This window comes from Elaeis guineensis, chromosome 1, assembly GCF_000442705.2.
Source record: "Elaeis guineensis isolate ETL-2024a chromosome 1, EG11, whole genome shotgun sequence".
Classification (NCBI taxonomy): domain Eukaryota; kingdom Viridiplantae; phylum Streptophyta; class Magnoliopsida; order Arecales; family Arecaceae; genus Elaeis; species Elaeis guineensis.
The window spans coordinates 174,302,964-174,316,062 of record NC_025993.2 but is presented as its reverse complement, the minus strand read 5'-3'; the positions used below and the strand labels follow the sequence as shown (position 1 = coordinate 174,316,062).

The window sequence follows — 13,099 nt, the reverse complement described above, 5'->3', positions numbered from 1 at the left end:
TTTTAAAAATCCTCCTTATTTCCATCTTGTATCCAGCAGTCCTATAAGTGGGAAACGAATTCTTTGGACTTAGATCTGGTTCCTCCCGGCCCTGCTTCAAAAAACCAGGAAACACTAGGGAAACGCTTTTATATAGTTCCAACACAAAAGCTCACTGACACTGGCCATGCAGAAACTAGCAATCACCTCCCAACACATGGCTTGCAATTCGGATTACCTTCCGTTTCACCCATCTTTCGCTTCACATACCCGTTTCCCCTGGCCCATGGCAATCTGAGCTGGTTGTAACGTTATAAAAGACTGGCACCACAGAGCTATGTGCATCCAAAATTACCTAGGATTCCTCTCCATCTCTCGGACAAAGAGAGATGGCACACATGGGCCTCTTCTGGTGCCAGAAGCAAGGCACCACCACCACCACCTCCGGCAGTGGCAGAGGTGGCAAAGCAACCCCCACCACCACTGCGACCGCCACCGATCACCACTGCAGGAGCTGCGGCATTGGCAGACTCATGAGGATGCTGAGGAAGCAAAGCAGGCTGCTGTGCATGGCCTCAAGGCCTACCACATTGCACTGCCAATATGACCCCTTGAGCTACTCTCGAAACTTCGATCGTGGCATCGGGACGGCTCTCGATGATGACTCAGCTCATTACTACTACACATTCTCGTCGAGGTTCGTCGCCAGCTCTTCAGGCATCTCTAGAGGACTAACATCCAACCATTAGGCCAGGGAAGCACTAGACTATAATTTTTTTTTTTTTTTTTAATCTTGATATCTTCTTTTGTTTTCACTTGGTAAGTTTAGGTTCTTATTTTCTTTCAAGTGATATGGTGGAGAGATCAAGATGTGCTTATATGCGGATTGTATTAAGTGGAGAGTTGTAAACTTCTTCCAACTTAATTTTCCTTCCTTTTTATGAATTTAATTCGGTATTGGCATTTTGGAAGATGAATATGGGCTATGATTTGGAACTGCACATTTTCCCCCCGTTTCTCCTCCAGCATTTAGAAACAATTTTAGCAGGGAATGTGGGTTTGAGATTTCGGGAAGATTACAACATGGATTTTTATTATATAGAGTTATTTATTTATTTTTTAAATAAATCTACAAATGATCATTTGTGACTTGGGGTCGACTAAACCAGTAAGTATCAGGTTGAAAACAAAGAACATAACCCTCATAAATCTTGAAAAAATGTCAAATTTTCGAAGCACAATGAACATTGCTTGTTCAAATTAAGCTTGGTTACCTAAACAATGAGCAGTCCTGGGAGCAAGGATCAGAATTTTTACAAAAGCTAGAGCAATGAAGCAATCAGTTATAGGGGGGCTCCAAAGAGACAATGGTAAGGAGGTAGAAGATTCCGGCTATTACCGGCTAGAAGCTATACCGAATTACATGAAATGAATTATTTTGCATTTTATAGAGCAATATTTCAAATCCAATAGAATTAAGCCGTCAATGGACAATGACCTTCTTTGGAAGATGTTCATTACAATATACCTATCAAGCAAAAGAATTTTGATGACATTTTTGGTAGTTAACTTTAGCTTATGTAAATCGATCCATAAATGCAAGACAGGCACATCGAGGAATGGATCCCTATGCTCAAACAACTTCAGCCATAAAGATTCATCTTGTATACAAGAATCAAGTGGTGTTAGTGGCTATATTCTTTTTGCCTATTATTATATACAAGGAGATCTAAAATTCTTGTAATCACCATTAATATAAGGTTACAACAGCTGTTATTTTAAACCTTAAGCCAAATTAAATGTTTACTTTTGGGTCTGGCTGGGTTTGGATTGACCTCATGACATATCACTCAAAGGATTGCGATGTCTTGGGCGAGGGTTATGTGTAGTCATCATTCTCCATTGTCCAGACTTTACATAATTTAATGTGGATTACTGTGCTATATTTCATCAGGACACTTGCTTTGCCACACCTTAATTATGTAATGGTAGATGTATATGATATCTTTTGAAACAAATATACTTAGTATTCGAGTAACTTGACAAATAGCAATGATTACAATAATTAAATGCATGAATAATTGAAAATGCACCTTCACATTCTCTCTCTCTCTCTCTCTCTCTCTCTCTCTCTCGAGAGAGAGAGAGAGAGAGAGAGAGAGAGAGACCAATTTTTTGTTTTAAATATATGCAACAATTAAACATCTTATTTGGTTAAACTTTACATTGTCCAATTCATAATCAGTTAAAATAAGTACCTATGATTATCTAGAACCATTCCTCATCTTCATAATCAAGAACATCAAAAATATATGAAACTGTAAACAAAAGCATTAAATAATATTTTGGTGAACATTTGTTAACGCGCAACTTGATGTTAGGCAGACCCCTACCTATTATTCATTTGACTACATTCCGAATGATGACCTATCGTACACATTCTTCGATTGGACTGCAGAAATACTGTTCAAACTCATCCATCAATGGGCCTAGCAAATACCCTCTGATGCAGCCAAATCTATCTAGATCTAATGTGACCACGACTTTGATCTTTCTCTGGGATGTATTCAAGAAGGAATATTAGAGGGTTTAACCATCATATCATCCGGATGCTTTGCCACATGGTCATAAAATACTATTCCCTTCTTGCAAGATGTGGAAAACTGCCATTCATCCAACTATCTAATGCTTTTTGCAATGCTATTCCCAACCTGAGCCATTTGCCAAGGAATCCTAGTTTGTCTTGTAAAGCATCTAATTACTCTCATGCTATGATCACTTCAAGCTAAACTCTCTTGAAGCCTTCAGTAAGCGCTAGCTTCGATCTCTTTCTACTGCTCTCGACTCTAGAAAAATGAATCAGCTAATGTGATGTTTTGACACCACAAGCCTTAATGAGTTTTCCATCAGAGTCTTATGCAACAACACCTTATCCTCCATTGGGCTGCAAGGAACCATCACAGTTCATTTTAACCCATCCCAATAGCATATGGCCTCCATTTCAAAATTCGATAGGCAACAATCTTTGGATTTTTGTTGGTTCAAAATAATCTTTGAATTAATAGCAATTCCAAATTGATCCAAAATATCCTTGTTTTCAGGCTTAGAAGAAACTTGTAATTTTAGCGAAAGCTCGTGATACCAACTTTTCATGCAGGCACCAGAACGAAAGGTTATCATAAAGGACCAATTTTAAACAAATGATAGCCTTATTCAAAGAAAGTAACAGGTATCCATCTAAGTATCTGCTTGATATTTTGTTCAAACCTTCAAAGCACTATTAAGCTTATCTAATGATGAATCCTTTTTTTTTTTTCTGTATTGCTTTTCAAATTTTTTATTTGAAGGTAAGTCCAAATATCATGTTCATGATTGGAGTCTTCCAAAGTCACTCATAGAGTTTAAGAAATTAAAATTTGGCGGATTAATACAAGATACTACAATTGCCAATACTAATTTTTTTCTTTTTTGCTCTGCAGCACCAAGCAAAAGATTTCAATGATATAAATCTTTACCATAGAATGCCCCTTATTTAGCTAGTTCATCCTTAAGTCAAAATTTCTTCAGTACACAATTATGGTTGTTATAATTAACTTTATTATTACAAATTGGTGTTAGGTGCAAACAAATAGATCGATATATTAGTTTGAAAATAATACTTTATTGCCTAAATAGTCAAACAAATATATAACCTCTTGGTAATCAATGTTTGTTTAGTTGGGGGATGGTATGGGCTCATATTGTCGTAGTTTGTTCTAGTTTAAATGTGGTGGGACACCTTATTCGCTCCTCTCCTTTTTTTCTCTTCTTCTAATGCTTCTCTGTAAAAGAGGCCCGTGGAGTATGGATAACCGATAATGGACTACAAAATGTAAAAAAGAATAGTAGACCCTAAGAAATCTCAAGTCTCCTAGAACCATGCTAAGCTATGGTCAGGACAAAACCACCAAAAGACGTTACACTGGATGCATCAAACTAGCTCCGTTGTCACCTCATTGTGCGGCCCACCGGAGATAAAAGAGGGTGTTAAACAAACAAAATACTAATGAGTACTATGTGGCCACTATTCCATCCACACAACAACTTCCTCATAACATGGGCGTGATCTGTGTGGGAGGGGTGCTGAGTTGCTACTAAGCCAATAAGACTAGAGACCCGTCAAACTTTCTATGTGCATCATGGGCACCCCAAAACATATTTCCTATACTAGTAGTTATCCATTCCGCTATAAAGCAAAAACCACCTTGAGACTTTATTCCAACTTTATCCACCTAATTAAGTGGCCCATGGGCATATAAAAGTATTAAACAGACAGCACACTAATAAGCAATGCTATAGGTTACCCATTTCATACACACACAGTCCTCCTTACGGCATGGGCATGATTTATGGGCAAAGGGTGTTGCTAAAAAATCAATAATACATAGAGGCAGGAGAGGGCAATAGTATAGTCGACTGGATGGCATCATTAGTGTTATGAAAGATGACATCATCGCTATCCGATATGCTTAATAGTGGTTGGCCTATCTATTTTAGGACGAGGCGGTATCTTTTTTTTTTTCTTGATAAGATGAATAATTCAAACCATTCTAGTGTGAATATATTCAAATTAATTAAAAAATAAAATATTTTAGAATATAATAGGAACATCTTGCATGCCGGTCCAAAAATACGGTTCCGAATGTTTCGCAACAAAAATAGCTATCCAGTCGGCCGTCGTGTTTATCTTTTGAAAAATATGTAGGATGATGAGATCAACACAATCATAAAATAAAAATATAATATCTCGTAGAAGAGGATGGCTAGCGTCTCCCCAGATACACCCTTGGAACATTGTGTGTGGACCAATGGCATCCCAAAACATTCTCCCATACTGATAGTTATCCTTGCAGCATTACCACTGTTATTTACATAACGGCCGTTTTCCGACTTCTTCCCCAGCTGTCATCAACTCGACAGGCACCAAGAACACAAACACCCCTGGATTGCTCGAAATTCACAAAACTACCCTCCAGCACGGCGACCCTATCCCGTCCCAGATACGAACAGCTCCCTGCGACGTCACGTAGAAAAAGCATCTCCCCCGACGGCATCCGTCCAATCAGATGTTTCCACGTATAAAGAACATTGTTGGCCCCACCATACACGTGGCCCTCGCACCCTATTCCCCGCTACTTTTTTTTCCCTCCTCCCTCGCTATATTTCTTGGGTTCTTTCTCTTCGCTGCTTGCTCTCTGTTTAGTGTTTAGAGTTTCCAAGGGGGCCATTGGAGCCGTTCGTCTTCTCTCAGGTAAACATAGCTTTTTTTTTTTTTTTTTTTCAAATTTTAGCTTTATTTCTCTACTAGTTCGAAGTTTCTGCTTCTTATTTCTTAGGTGCTTTTGGTGTCATTTCTTGTTTGCGTTTTCTCGTTTCGTTTTCTGATCAAGAAAAGAAGAACCAAGATGTATGACAATGTAGTTCTGTTTAAGATTTCGGTTTTCAAAATCGATTCGTATGCTTCTGTCTCTCTAGTTCTCTTTTTTTTTTCTCTGTTGATTAGAATTTGTACTTAAAATTTCTTGGGTACTTTTGGTATCGTTTTCAATTGGTGTTTTCTAATGGGGATAAAAAGAGACGCTTTAAAATGTAGTTATGCTTTGATTTTCAAAATCTTTTAGCATTTTTTTTTCTTTTTTTTGGGAAAAATATGGGCAGCAAAAACTATTGGTATACTTGGATGTCGTCCTGTCTGATTTTGTTTTGGTTGTTGGTGTTTTTGGGGCGGATTTCGCTTGGTTCCTCAATGTATCTGTTGATTTCTAGGGTTTGGATGGACGGTATGAGGATTCTGATGTGGTGGATCTGTTCTTTCATCTGGAAGCGTGGTGTTTTAGGTCGTGCATTTGTTTCGTAGGATTTTTGTTAATTATGTTAGGAGTTTGCTATCTTTGACTTATTTATTCTAATGTGCTGGTATCGGAGTATGATTTTCTTGTCCACATTTCTATAAAAAAATGGATTTTTGATGAGGGATTACAAGTTCACAATTTGGTTTTTGAAGGCGGTTTTAGGATTTTGGAGAATGACATCAGGGATTATATTTGAACTACTGTTGGATTTTATATCAAAGCGTCATCAAAGTCCAATCGCTTCTCTTTCTGTTCATTTTGTAGATTTGATCAACTGAGTTTAGGGCCAGAATTTTGAGAGACCCTGTTTTGTGCTATTTTATTATAGGCAAAGTTTTAAATCCCATGGGATAAAACTGTCCCGATTTTTTTATAGAACGGGACGCACCGCCAACCCATCCCATCCCATCCCGACACTTGGGACAGAAGATGTCCCAAGATGTCCCGATTGGGATGCTGGGATGTTAGTAAGACGTCCTATCCCGACACATGGAATGGTACCCCATTTTGGTGTCCCATGAGATGTCCCACTGAGATCTGAATCCTTGATCATAGGTATTTTCATTATATTTCAACCCACAGCTTTTATATAAAATGATATTGAAGTTTCATCACTTCTCTTTCAGTTCATTTTATAGATTTGATCAATCAGTTGAGCCTGATAATTTCAATCTGCCCGATTTTGTGCTGCTTTATCATAGATTCTTTTATTTGGTTCAAGTCTTCACCGCTTCCATTTTTTTTTTCTCCCTTGGAAAATTCATACAAGTAACCTGAAAATTTACCAACTTGCTGATGGTAGACCTCTCTGCATCGTTTGTTGGGCTTACAGTTTAGGACAGTCTAGTTATTCTTTATGTATGTTAAAAAAGGCATGCAGTAGAAGAGATTTGGACCTTGGCTGTTTAATTGTGATTAAATTGGTCAATTTCAATGCATTTGTTGGATATATGAAGATTCATCCTTTTTGCAATGTATGGTGGTGATTCACAGGTATTTTCAGCTGGTGGTAGGAAATTTGATGTGGGGTTTTGATCAATCATACAATTTAGTTCTTGGAGCAGAATAGGTAAGCAAGTTGGATCTAGGGCTGAAATGGGTTGGGTCAAACTGTGAACCGACCCCCTTAGCTTAAACTATTTTTTAATAACCATGGCTCATGCTGGGACTAAAAGCCTGTACCTGTTTTGAAATCTTGGGTCAGGTTTGGGTATTGTGAATTCTGACCTGACTACACGTGCAAATTACCCAGGTCTAGTCTGAGCCAAGCCAAAAAATACCCGACTCTATCTGAGAATTAACTGGTCTGACTTGAAAATTCAAGTTATATGAAAAGCCCCTCCGCAAATTTGTCAGATGAACACTTCCCTAAGCTAATTCCTCTCCTTTCACCCTAGAAAAGCCACCTCTTATCCCCTCCTCTCACTCAGTTATGCTTAAATATTCATTGCTCATGACCATATCCTCAGTCTTATTGTACTTCAAGATTTCAGTCTGTAAACTTGTACAGTAATAATATTAATTTTTATGGATCACATTGAAGAAATTTTATTGGAACGAAAGTTCATGTTTGAATTGGCATTTGTTTAGTTTCTGCCCTGTAAAGTTGTAATGTGGGGTTCTATCTAAGCTTCATTATTATTTCTACTACTTTTACTATTATTATTTTTATTATCAAGAATTTGTCACTATCAGAGGGAGTTTTCTTTTGTTTGGATCTTCCCCTGCTTGGCATTGATTGACTATGGCATTACTTGAAAAAAAAATGTCCATACTTTCATCAGAACTTTTTGTAGGATTAATGATAAAGGATTTGGTGTTTTCTCTTAGATTTATGGGGAACTAGTTGAGCTCTAGTGTCGGATATTTATTCTCACTTAATCAAGGACCGCGGATGGAGTGGGATTGTCAACTGTTTTTGGTTGCATCTAGCCTGACTAACTTATTTTTTATATTATTCTCTATTTTATTTAAATTATGGATAAGCTTGTAATGCTTTTATTTCTACCTCATTACTTGCTTGCGGTTGTTTGTTTATGTCCATGACTACGTTCTGATCAGGTTTTGGTAGTGCTCTTGCCATGAAAATTGAGATTGCATAATTCTGATTGCTGGGGAATTGGCTGCTATCGAACTAAAGTTTTGAGGACACAAAATTAGTTGTGTGGTGTTTTGTTTTATGTTGTTGAAATCTTGAGTTGATTTGATTCTTTGGCTTATTAAGTTAAGCTGTTAGGTGAGATAGTATGTGTTCGCTTAGAAGTGGAATTGATCTGGATGAAAACTGTGTGATCTACATTATGAAGATAAAGAAACCTTAATATTGCATACATCATGCTTTTTACTTGTAATGTATTGAACATGCCTTTTAGAAGCCCATCTAATTTGCAGATTGAAAATTTCCTTGTGGTTAGCAGGCAGTCATCCATGTCCCAAAAAGAGTAACACAAAGCACTTTGCCACTGATGTTATTATGTGAGAATTTTAAAATAGAGGGGGGTTGCAGGTTTAGAAGAATCTGGAACGTATTTGCTGGAAGCATCAGTAACTGGGTAGGAGGTATAGGCTTTTGAGAATTTGGTTCTGCTTGGACTGTCTCCATAACTTTTGAGGCCTTCACATTACTGCACCTTATCACCGTTTAAAAGAAACTGGGTCATGGGCTTTGGTTTATGTTATCTGTTTATATTTTGTAAAATTTGAAACTGATGTGTCCATGATGCATGTGAGAATTAATTTATGACCTGACATCGATGGATGGAAAGTGCCTTTTATCTGAAAAATGAACTTGAAATTTGATGCCTCAATCTTTGGCGATCATTGCTCAATCGGCCTTAGAGAGAAATCTAAATGAGAATTCTATTGAGAACTATAAACTGAGTTAGATAGTCGGTTCGGTGCCGAACCGTACTGATAGCTAATCGGTGCAGTTCGGATGTGTAATCCGGAATGCCGGTGAAAATGGAGTGAGGGAGAAGAAAATAAAGGAATAGAGAGAGGAGGGGAGGGAAAGAAAGAAAAAGGTCGGCGGTGGCCCACCGAGGCTGTCGGAGGGCCGCCGTGCTGGGGCTCTGCGGTCCTCCATGAGATGTGAGAAGAGAGAGATAGAGAGAGAGGGGGAAGGGAGAAAAGAGGAGAGAGGGGAAGGCAGTGGAAAGGTCGTCTAAGGGCCGTCAAGTGGCCACCATGGCCACTGGATGGCCCAAAACAGTCCGAACTGCTGTTGGTTCGAAATAAGGGCAATTGCTGGCTTTATTATGTATCATATTTTTTAAAGACCTCGACGAAATAGGGGCTTTGTCTCTGTTTTGAACTTGCGGCAGTCGCGGGCTGTTTTGGACCATCCGGCGACTACGACAGCCATTCAACGGCCCTTCGATAGCCTCCCTGCCGTCTTTCCCTCCTTCCTTTTCTCTCCCTTCCCCTCTCTCTATCTCTCTTTGCTCTCAGTTTCTCTTGTGAAGGACTGCGGAGCTTGAGAGGCCTTGGCGGCTCTTTAGTGGCCAGTGCCGGCCTCCCTTTCCTTCCCTCCCTCTCCTTTCTCTCTTTCTCTCTCTTTTCCTCTCTGGTTCATCCCTCATTTCAGTGTCGATTCGGGCCCAGTATGGTCTGATATCGGGGCGTACCGACTCATACTGCCAGATACATTTAACTGTAGGTTTGCACCCTGAAATCAGTTATCCATGAGTTAGAATTATTCATTATTTGGTTGATGTTCAAAGATTAGTGGGATAAGTTGTGGGAAAAAGTGAAAAAAGTAAAGAGAGAGGAGAGATATCTGGTGGTTAACTTTATTTTGTCAGCCCATGAAATAAACTTAACTGGATTTGATTGCTTCTTGGGGTGCTGACCAGTTAAAAGTAACATCATTTTTGTCACTTATTTTGCTGGTTAAACTGATAACAATCTCATAACCAGTTCATAACCAGCATCAAAACAGGGCCTTAATATACTTTATTTACTTTCTAATGGATGACTAGATTAGCTTCCTTGGGTCCATAAGATGATCTAATCTCACCTCATCATTAATTTGACACCAATTAAAGGCCAAAACGACCAAAATTATAGCATTGTACTATATTAATACCTTGTACACATCTTTCTTTCTCGTACAACAAAGATATGAGAAAGCTCCATCAAGGAGACCTAAGCTAACGAGGATGGAGGTTGTCAGGAAGGATATGAACATATTTGGAATAATATTATAGGTGACCCTAAGTAGTAATATCTGGCAAATGGGGATCTATAAGGCTGACTCTGAATAGGTGGGAGAAAACTAGTTGGCGAATGGGGATCTAGGACTTATTATGATCGTCTATCTGATATATTCTGCACATGCACAAATTATTATACATGGTTGTTTAATTCACTGATTTCATTCTTCAAAAGAAAATTCGTAAGTGTATTTTCAGTTCATAATTTGATGTGAACAGAAATTCTATGATATTAAATTATCTCTACTATTAAAAAATAAATTACTGGGTAAATCTTACATAGATGATTTTTGACTACAAGGTTTTCTGTTAAAAACTAAGGACTTACTTGATATTTAGTTCTTAATGACATAATGAAAAAAAAGGGTCATGCGGATAAATCACTGGATATAGTGATTTTTGCCCTTCTGTATTTTGAAAAGATGCTACTTGCCATGAAAAGCATGTGCATGGAGTTTTGGCCTCTATATAGTTTGAAGCAGTGAACTTAAAGACTAGTTTGTTAATTATATTCTTATTTCTGTCCATGATGTTCATTTTAGATCATATGGTTGAAATGGTATTCTGTTATGGCAAGTAAAATTGTTATAATTGGATAAAAAATGCAAAAGTTATTTGACGTAATGAGCTGGAATGGGTGTGTATTCATTGCATAAGTTGAATGAAGGTCATATTGTCAAGCCATAGTATAGCTATTTGATTACTAGTTTTATTGAGGAAAAGTTATCCATTCAACTATTCTGATGCTTGGAAGTTTGAAATATATGTAATTAAATAATGAAATGTGGATGACCTGTAATGAATTGTTGGATGGAATACAGCCCAATTTTGACCCCATGAGTGAGATACCTTGATGAGAATAGGCCCAAAGTAAAAGAAGGTGACATATCCATTTGGAAAGGTACAACTAATATTTGATAGAGAGCTAAATTGGTTCCTGTAATCGGAAGAATTGGATAGTTGTTTCTGGTGGGTAGTTTTTGTATTAATCATTCTGGAGTTGTTCACCACCATTGTAATAAAGAACAGATACTTTAACCATTTCTCCAATACAATCACATGCTTCAAGTAAATTTTTTGGTGAGAGGGATTTGATTCGGATTTTCTAAATCTCAAGAAAATGCATGAGAGGAATGCGTGGAACATAGGAAGTTTGGGAAAACAAATAATGCATATGCTGCCATGATCCAGGTTACAGTATAACCCTGGCTAAAAGATGCATAATCTATTATCATTAGAATCTGTAGTACTTTTTTTTTCTTACTGGTGTTGCAAATGTATCATAGCCTCATCGCTGACCATTTTCAAATAAATACATAGATCTAATGGGAAAATGTGATACATTTATTAGCACTCCTCATGGTTGATTATCAGCTGAACGTCTATAGAGTATGAACTTGTAAAACTTTCGCACTTAGTTTAGGCAAGCATCGAACTTCTAGTTCTTTTTGACTCTAAATCTTTAACTGGTCAAAATCTTAAAATTTTAAGTATCCTGCTATATTTTTCAGTCAGGTGACCAAGACTCGTAATCAAATATTTAGGGGTCACTCCGGCCATGGAACAGTCCACACAGCTGTCTCAGACTGTAATGGAAGTTGTAACCTGTGCCGCCCAAACAGCATATGCTGCTCCTTCATACCAAACTGCTGCAATGGTAGCCGGAACTCCAGCAGTGATTGGAGCCATATCACCCAACATACAAACAAACCCGCACCATCTTGCTTACCAGCAAATCCAACAGCTTCATCATCAGCAGCAGCAGCAGCAACATCAGCAGCTCCAGACCTTCTGGGCCACACAGATGTTAGAGATAGAGCATGCCAATGACTTCAAGAACCATAGCCTGCCTCTAGCCAGGATAAAGAAAATCATGAAAGCAGATGAGGATGTCAGGATGATCTCAGCTGAGGCTCCTGTGATCTTTGCGAAGGCATGTGAGATGTTCATACTGGAGCTGACGCTGAGATCATGGATGCATACTGAAGAGAACAAGAGGAGGACACTCCAGAAGAATGATATAGCTGCTGCCATCACCAGGACTGACATATTTGACTTCCTTGTTGATATAGTTCCGAGGGATGAATTGAAGGAAGAAGGATTTGGGATAGCGAGAGCTGGTTTGCCAGCCATAGGTGGTCCTGCCAACTCGATGCCCTACTACTATGTACCACAACAGCAGCCGGTAACAGGCGCAGGGGGTGATCATCAGGAAGCTCGTTGATCAAGCAGCTACAACAGCAATGTAGACTGCCTAGCTGCCTTCTCCACTGGTTTACATGTGGCAGCAGCCCCAGCAGCAGCAAGATGCCTGATAGCAGTCAAACTTACGAAATGGTTAGAGAGCTTTCTGTGTTTCTGGTTTCTTCAGATTTAGGGTGGTTGGTTTTTAGATGGAATGACATGTTCCCTAATGTGTCAGATAGTACTAGTGGTTGTCATGATAAGCTAGTGATGGACCTCTTTTCAGTTGGGTAGTTGGTGAACTAAGTAAAAGCTTTGTAGTTTGCATGGAGATGGAAGGGGGGCACAACTTTGTAAAGTGGTGTTTTATCTCAGCTTCCATTGTGACTTCATAGAGAATAATCTTTGCTGTTCTTAATCTATAACTGCGGCATCAATGATCTTGTGAGGTCATTTTTGTAAGGATCAACACTGGGAGCAACGCTGGGAGGGTGGACCCCTGGTGTCATGTCTTAAGAATGGTTCTTTCTTCATGGTAGGTTCCAAGCCATGAGTAGGGTGTCAGCAGCTCAGTGCTTCAAATTTAAATGCTATTAAGCATGCCTTTCTACAGGTGAGATACGGTGTTTGCGATGAAAGTGTTCACATGAAATGGAAGCCATTCGATGCTGGTTTGTTGCTTACATGCAAACAATAAGCATGCCCTTCTGTAGGCAAACTATTGTATTTACAGTGATGGGTAACGTGGAGAGCGAACCAAATATTACTAATTTAGTGCTTCTATACTTGATATTATCAAGCATGTCTTTCAACAGGCAGAATAGATCTCTT

The 13,099-nt window shown here is 38.6% G+C and overlaps 1 protein-coding gene across 1 annotated transcript; it reads left to right on the top strand.

Moving 5' to 3' along the window:
* Positions 1–5,246: 5,246 nt before the first annotated feature.
* Positions 5,247–12,703, top strand: LOC105039680 (nuclear transcription factor Y subunit C-2-like). Its single transcript, NM_001319907.1, has 2 exons — positions 5,247–5,269; positions 11,596–12,703. Exon 2 carries the CDS (start codon positions 11,643–11,645, stop codon positions 12,306–12,308), a length of 666 nt encoding a protein of 221 aa, NP_001306836.1. The 5' UTR covers positions 5,247–5,269; positions 11,596–11,642; the 3' UTR covers positions 12,309–12,703.
* Positions 12,704–13,099: the final 396 nt, after the last annotated feature.

Coding starts and splice junctions, on each gene's coding strand:
- LOC105039680 (NM_001319907.1), top strand. CDS start 11,643: ATGGAACAGTCCACACAGCTGTCTCAGACTGTAATGGAAGTTGTAACC.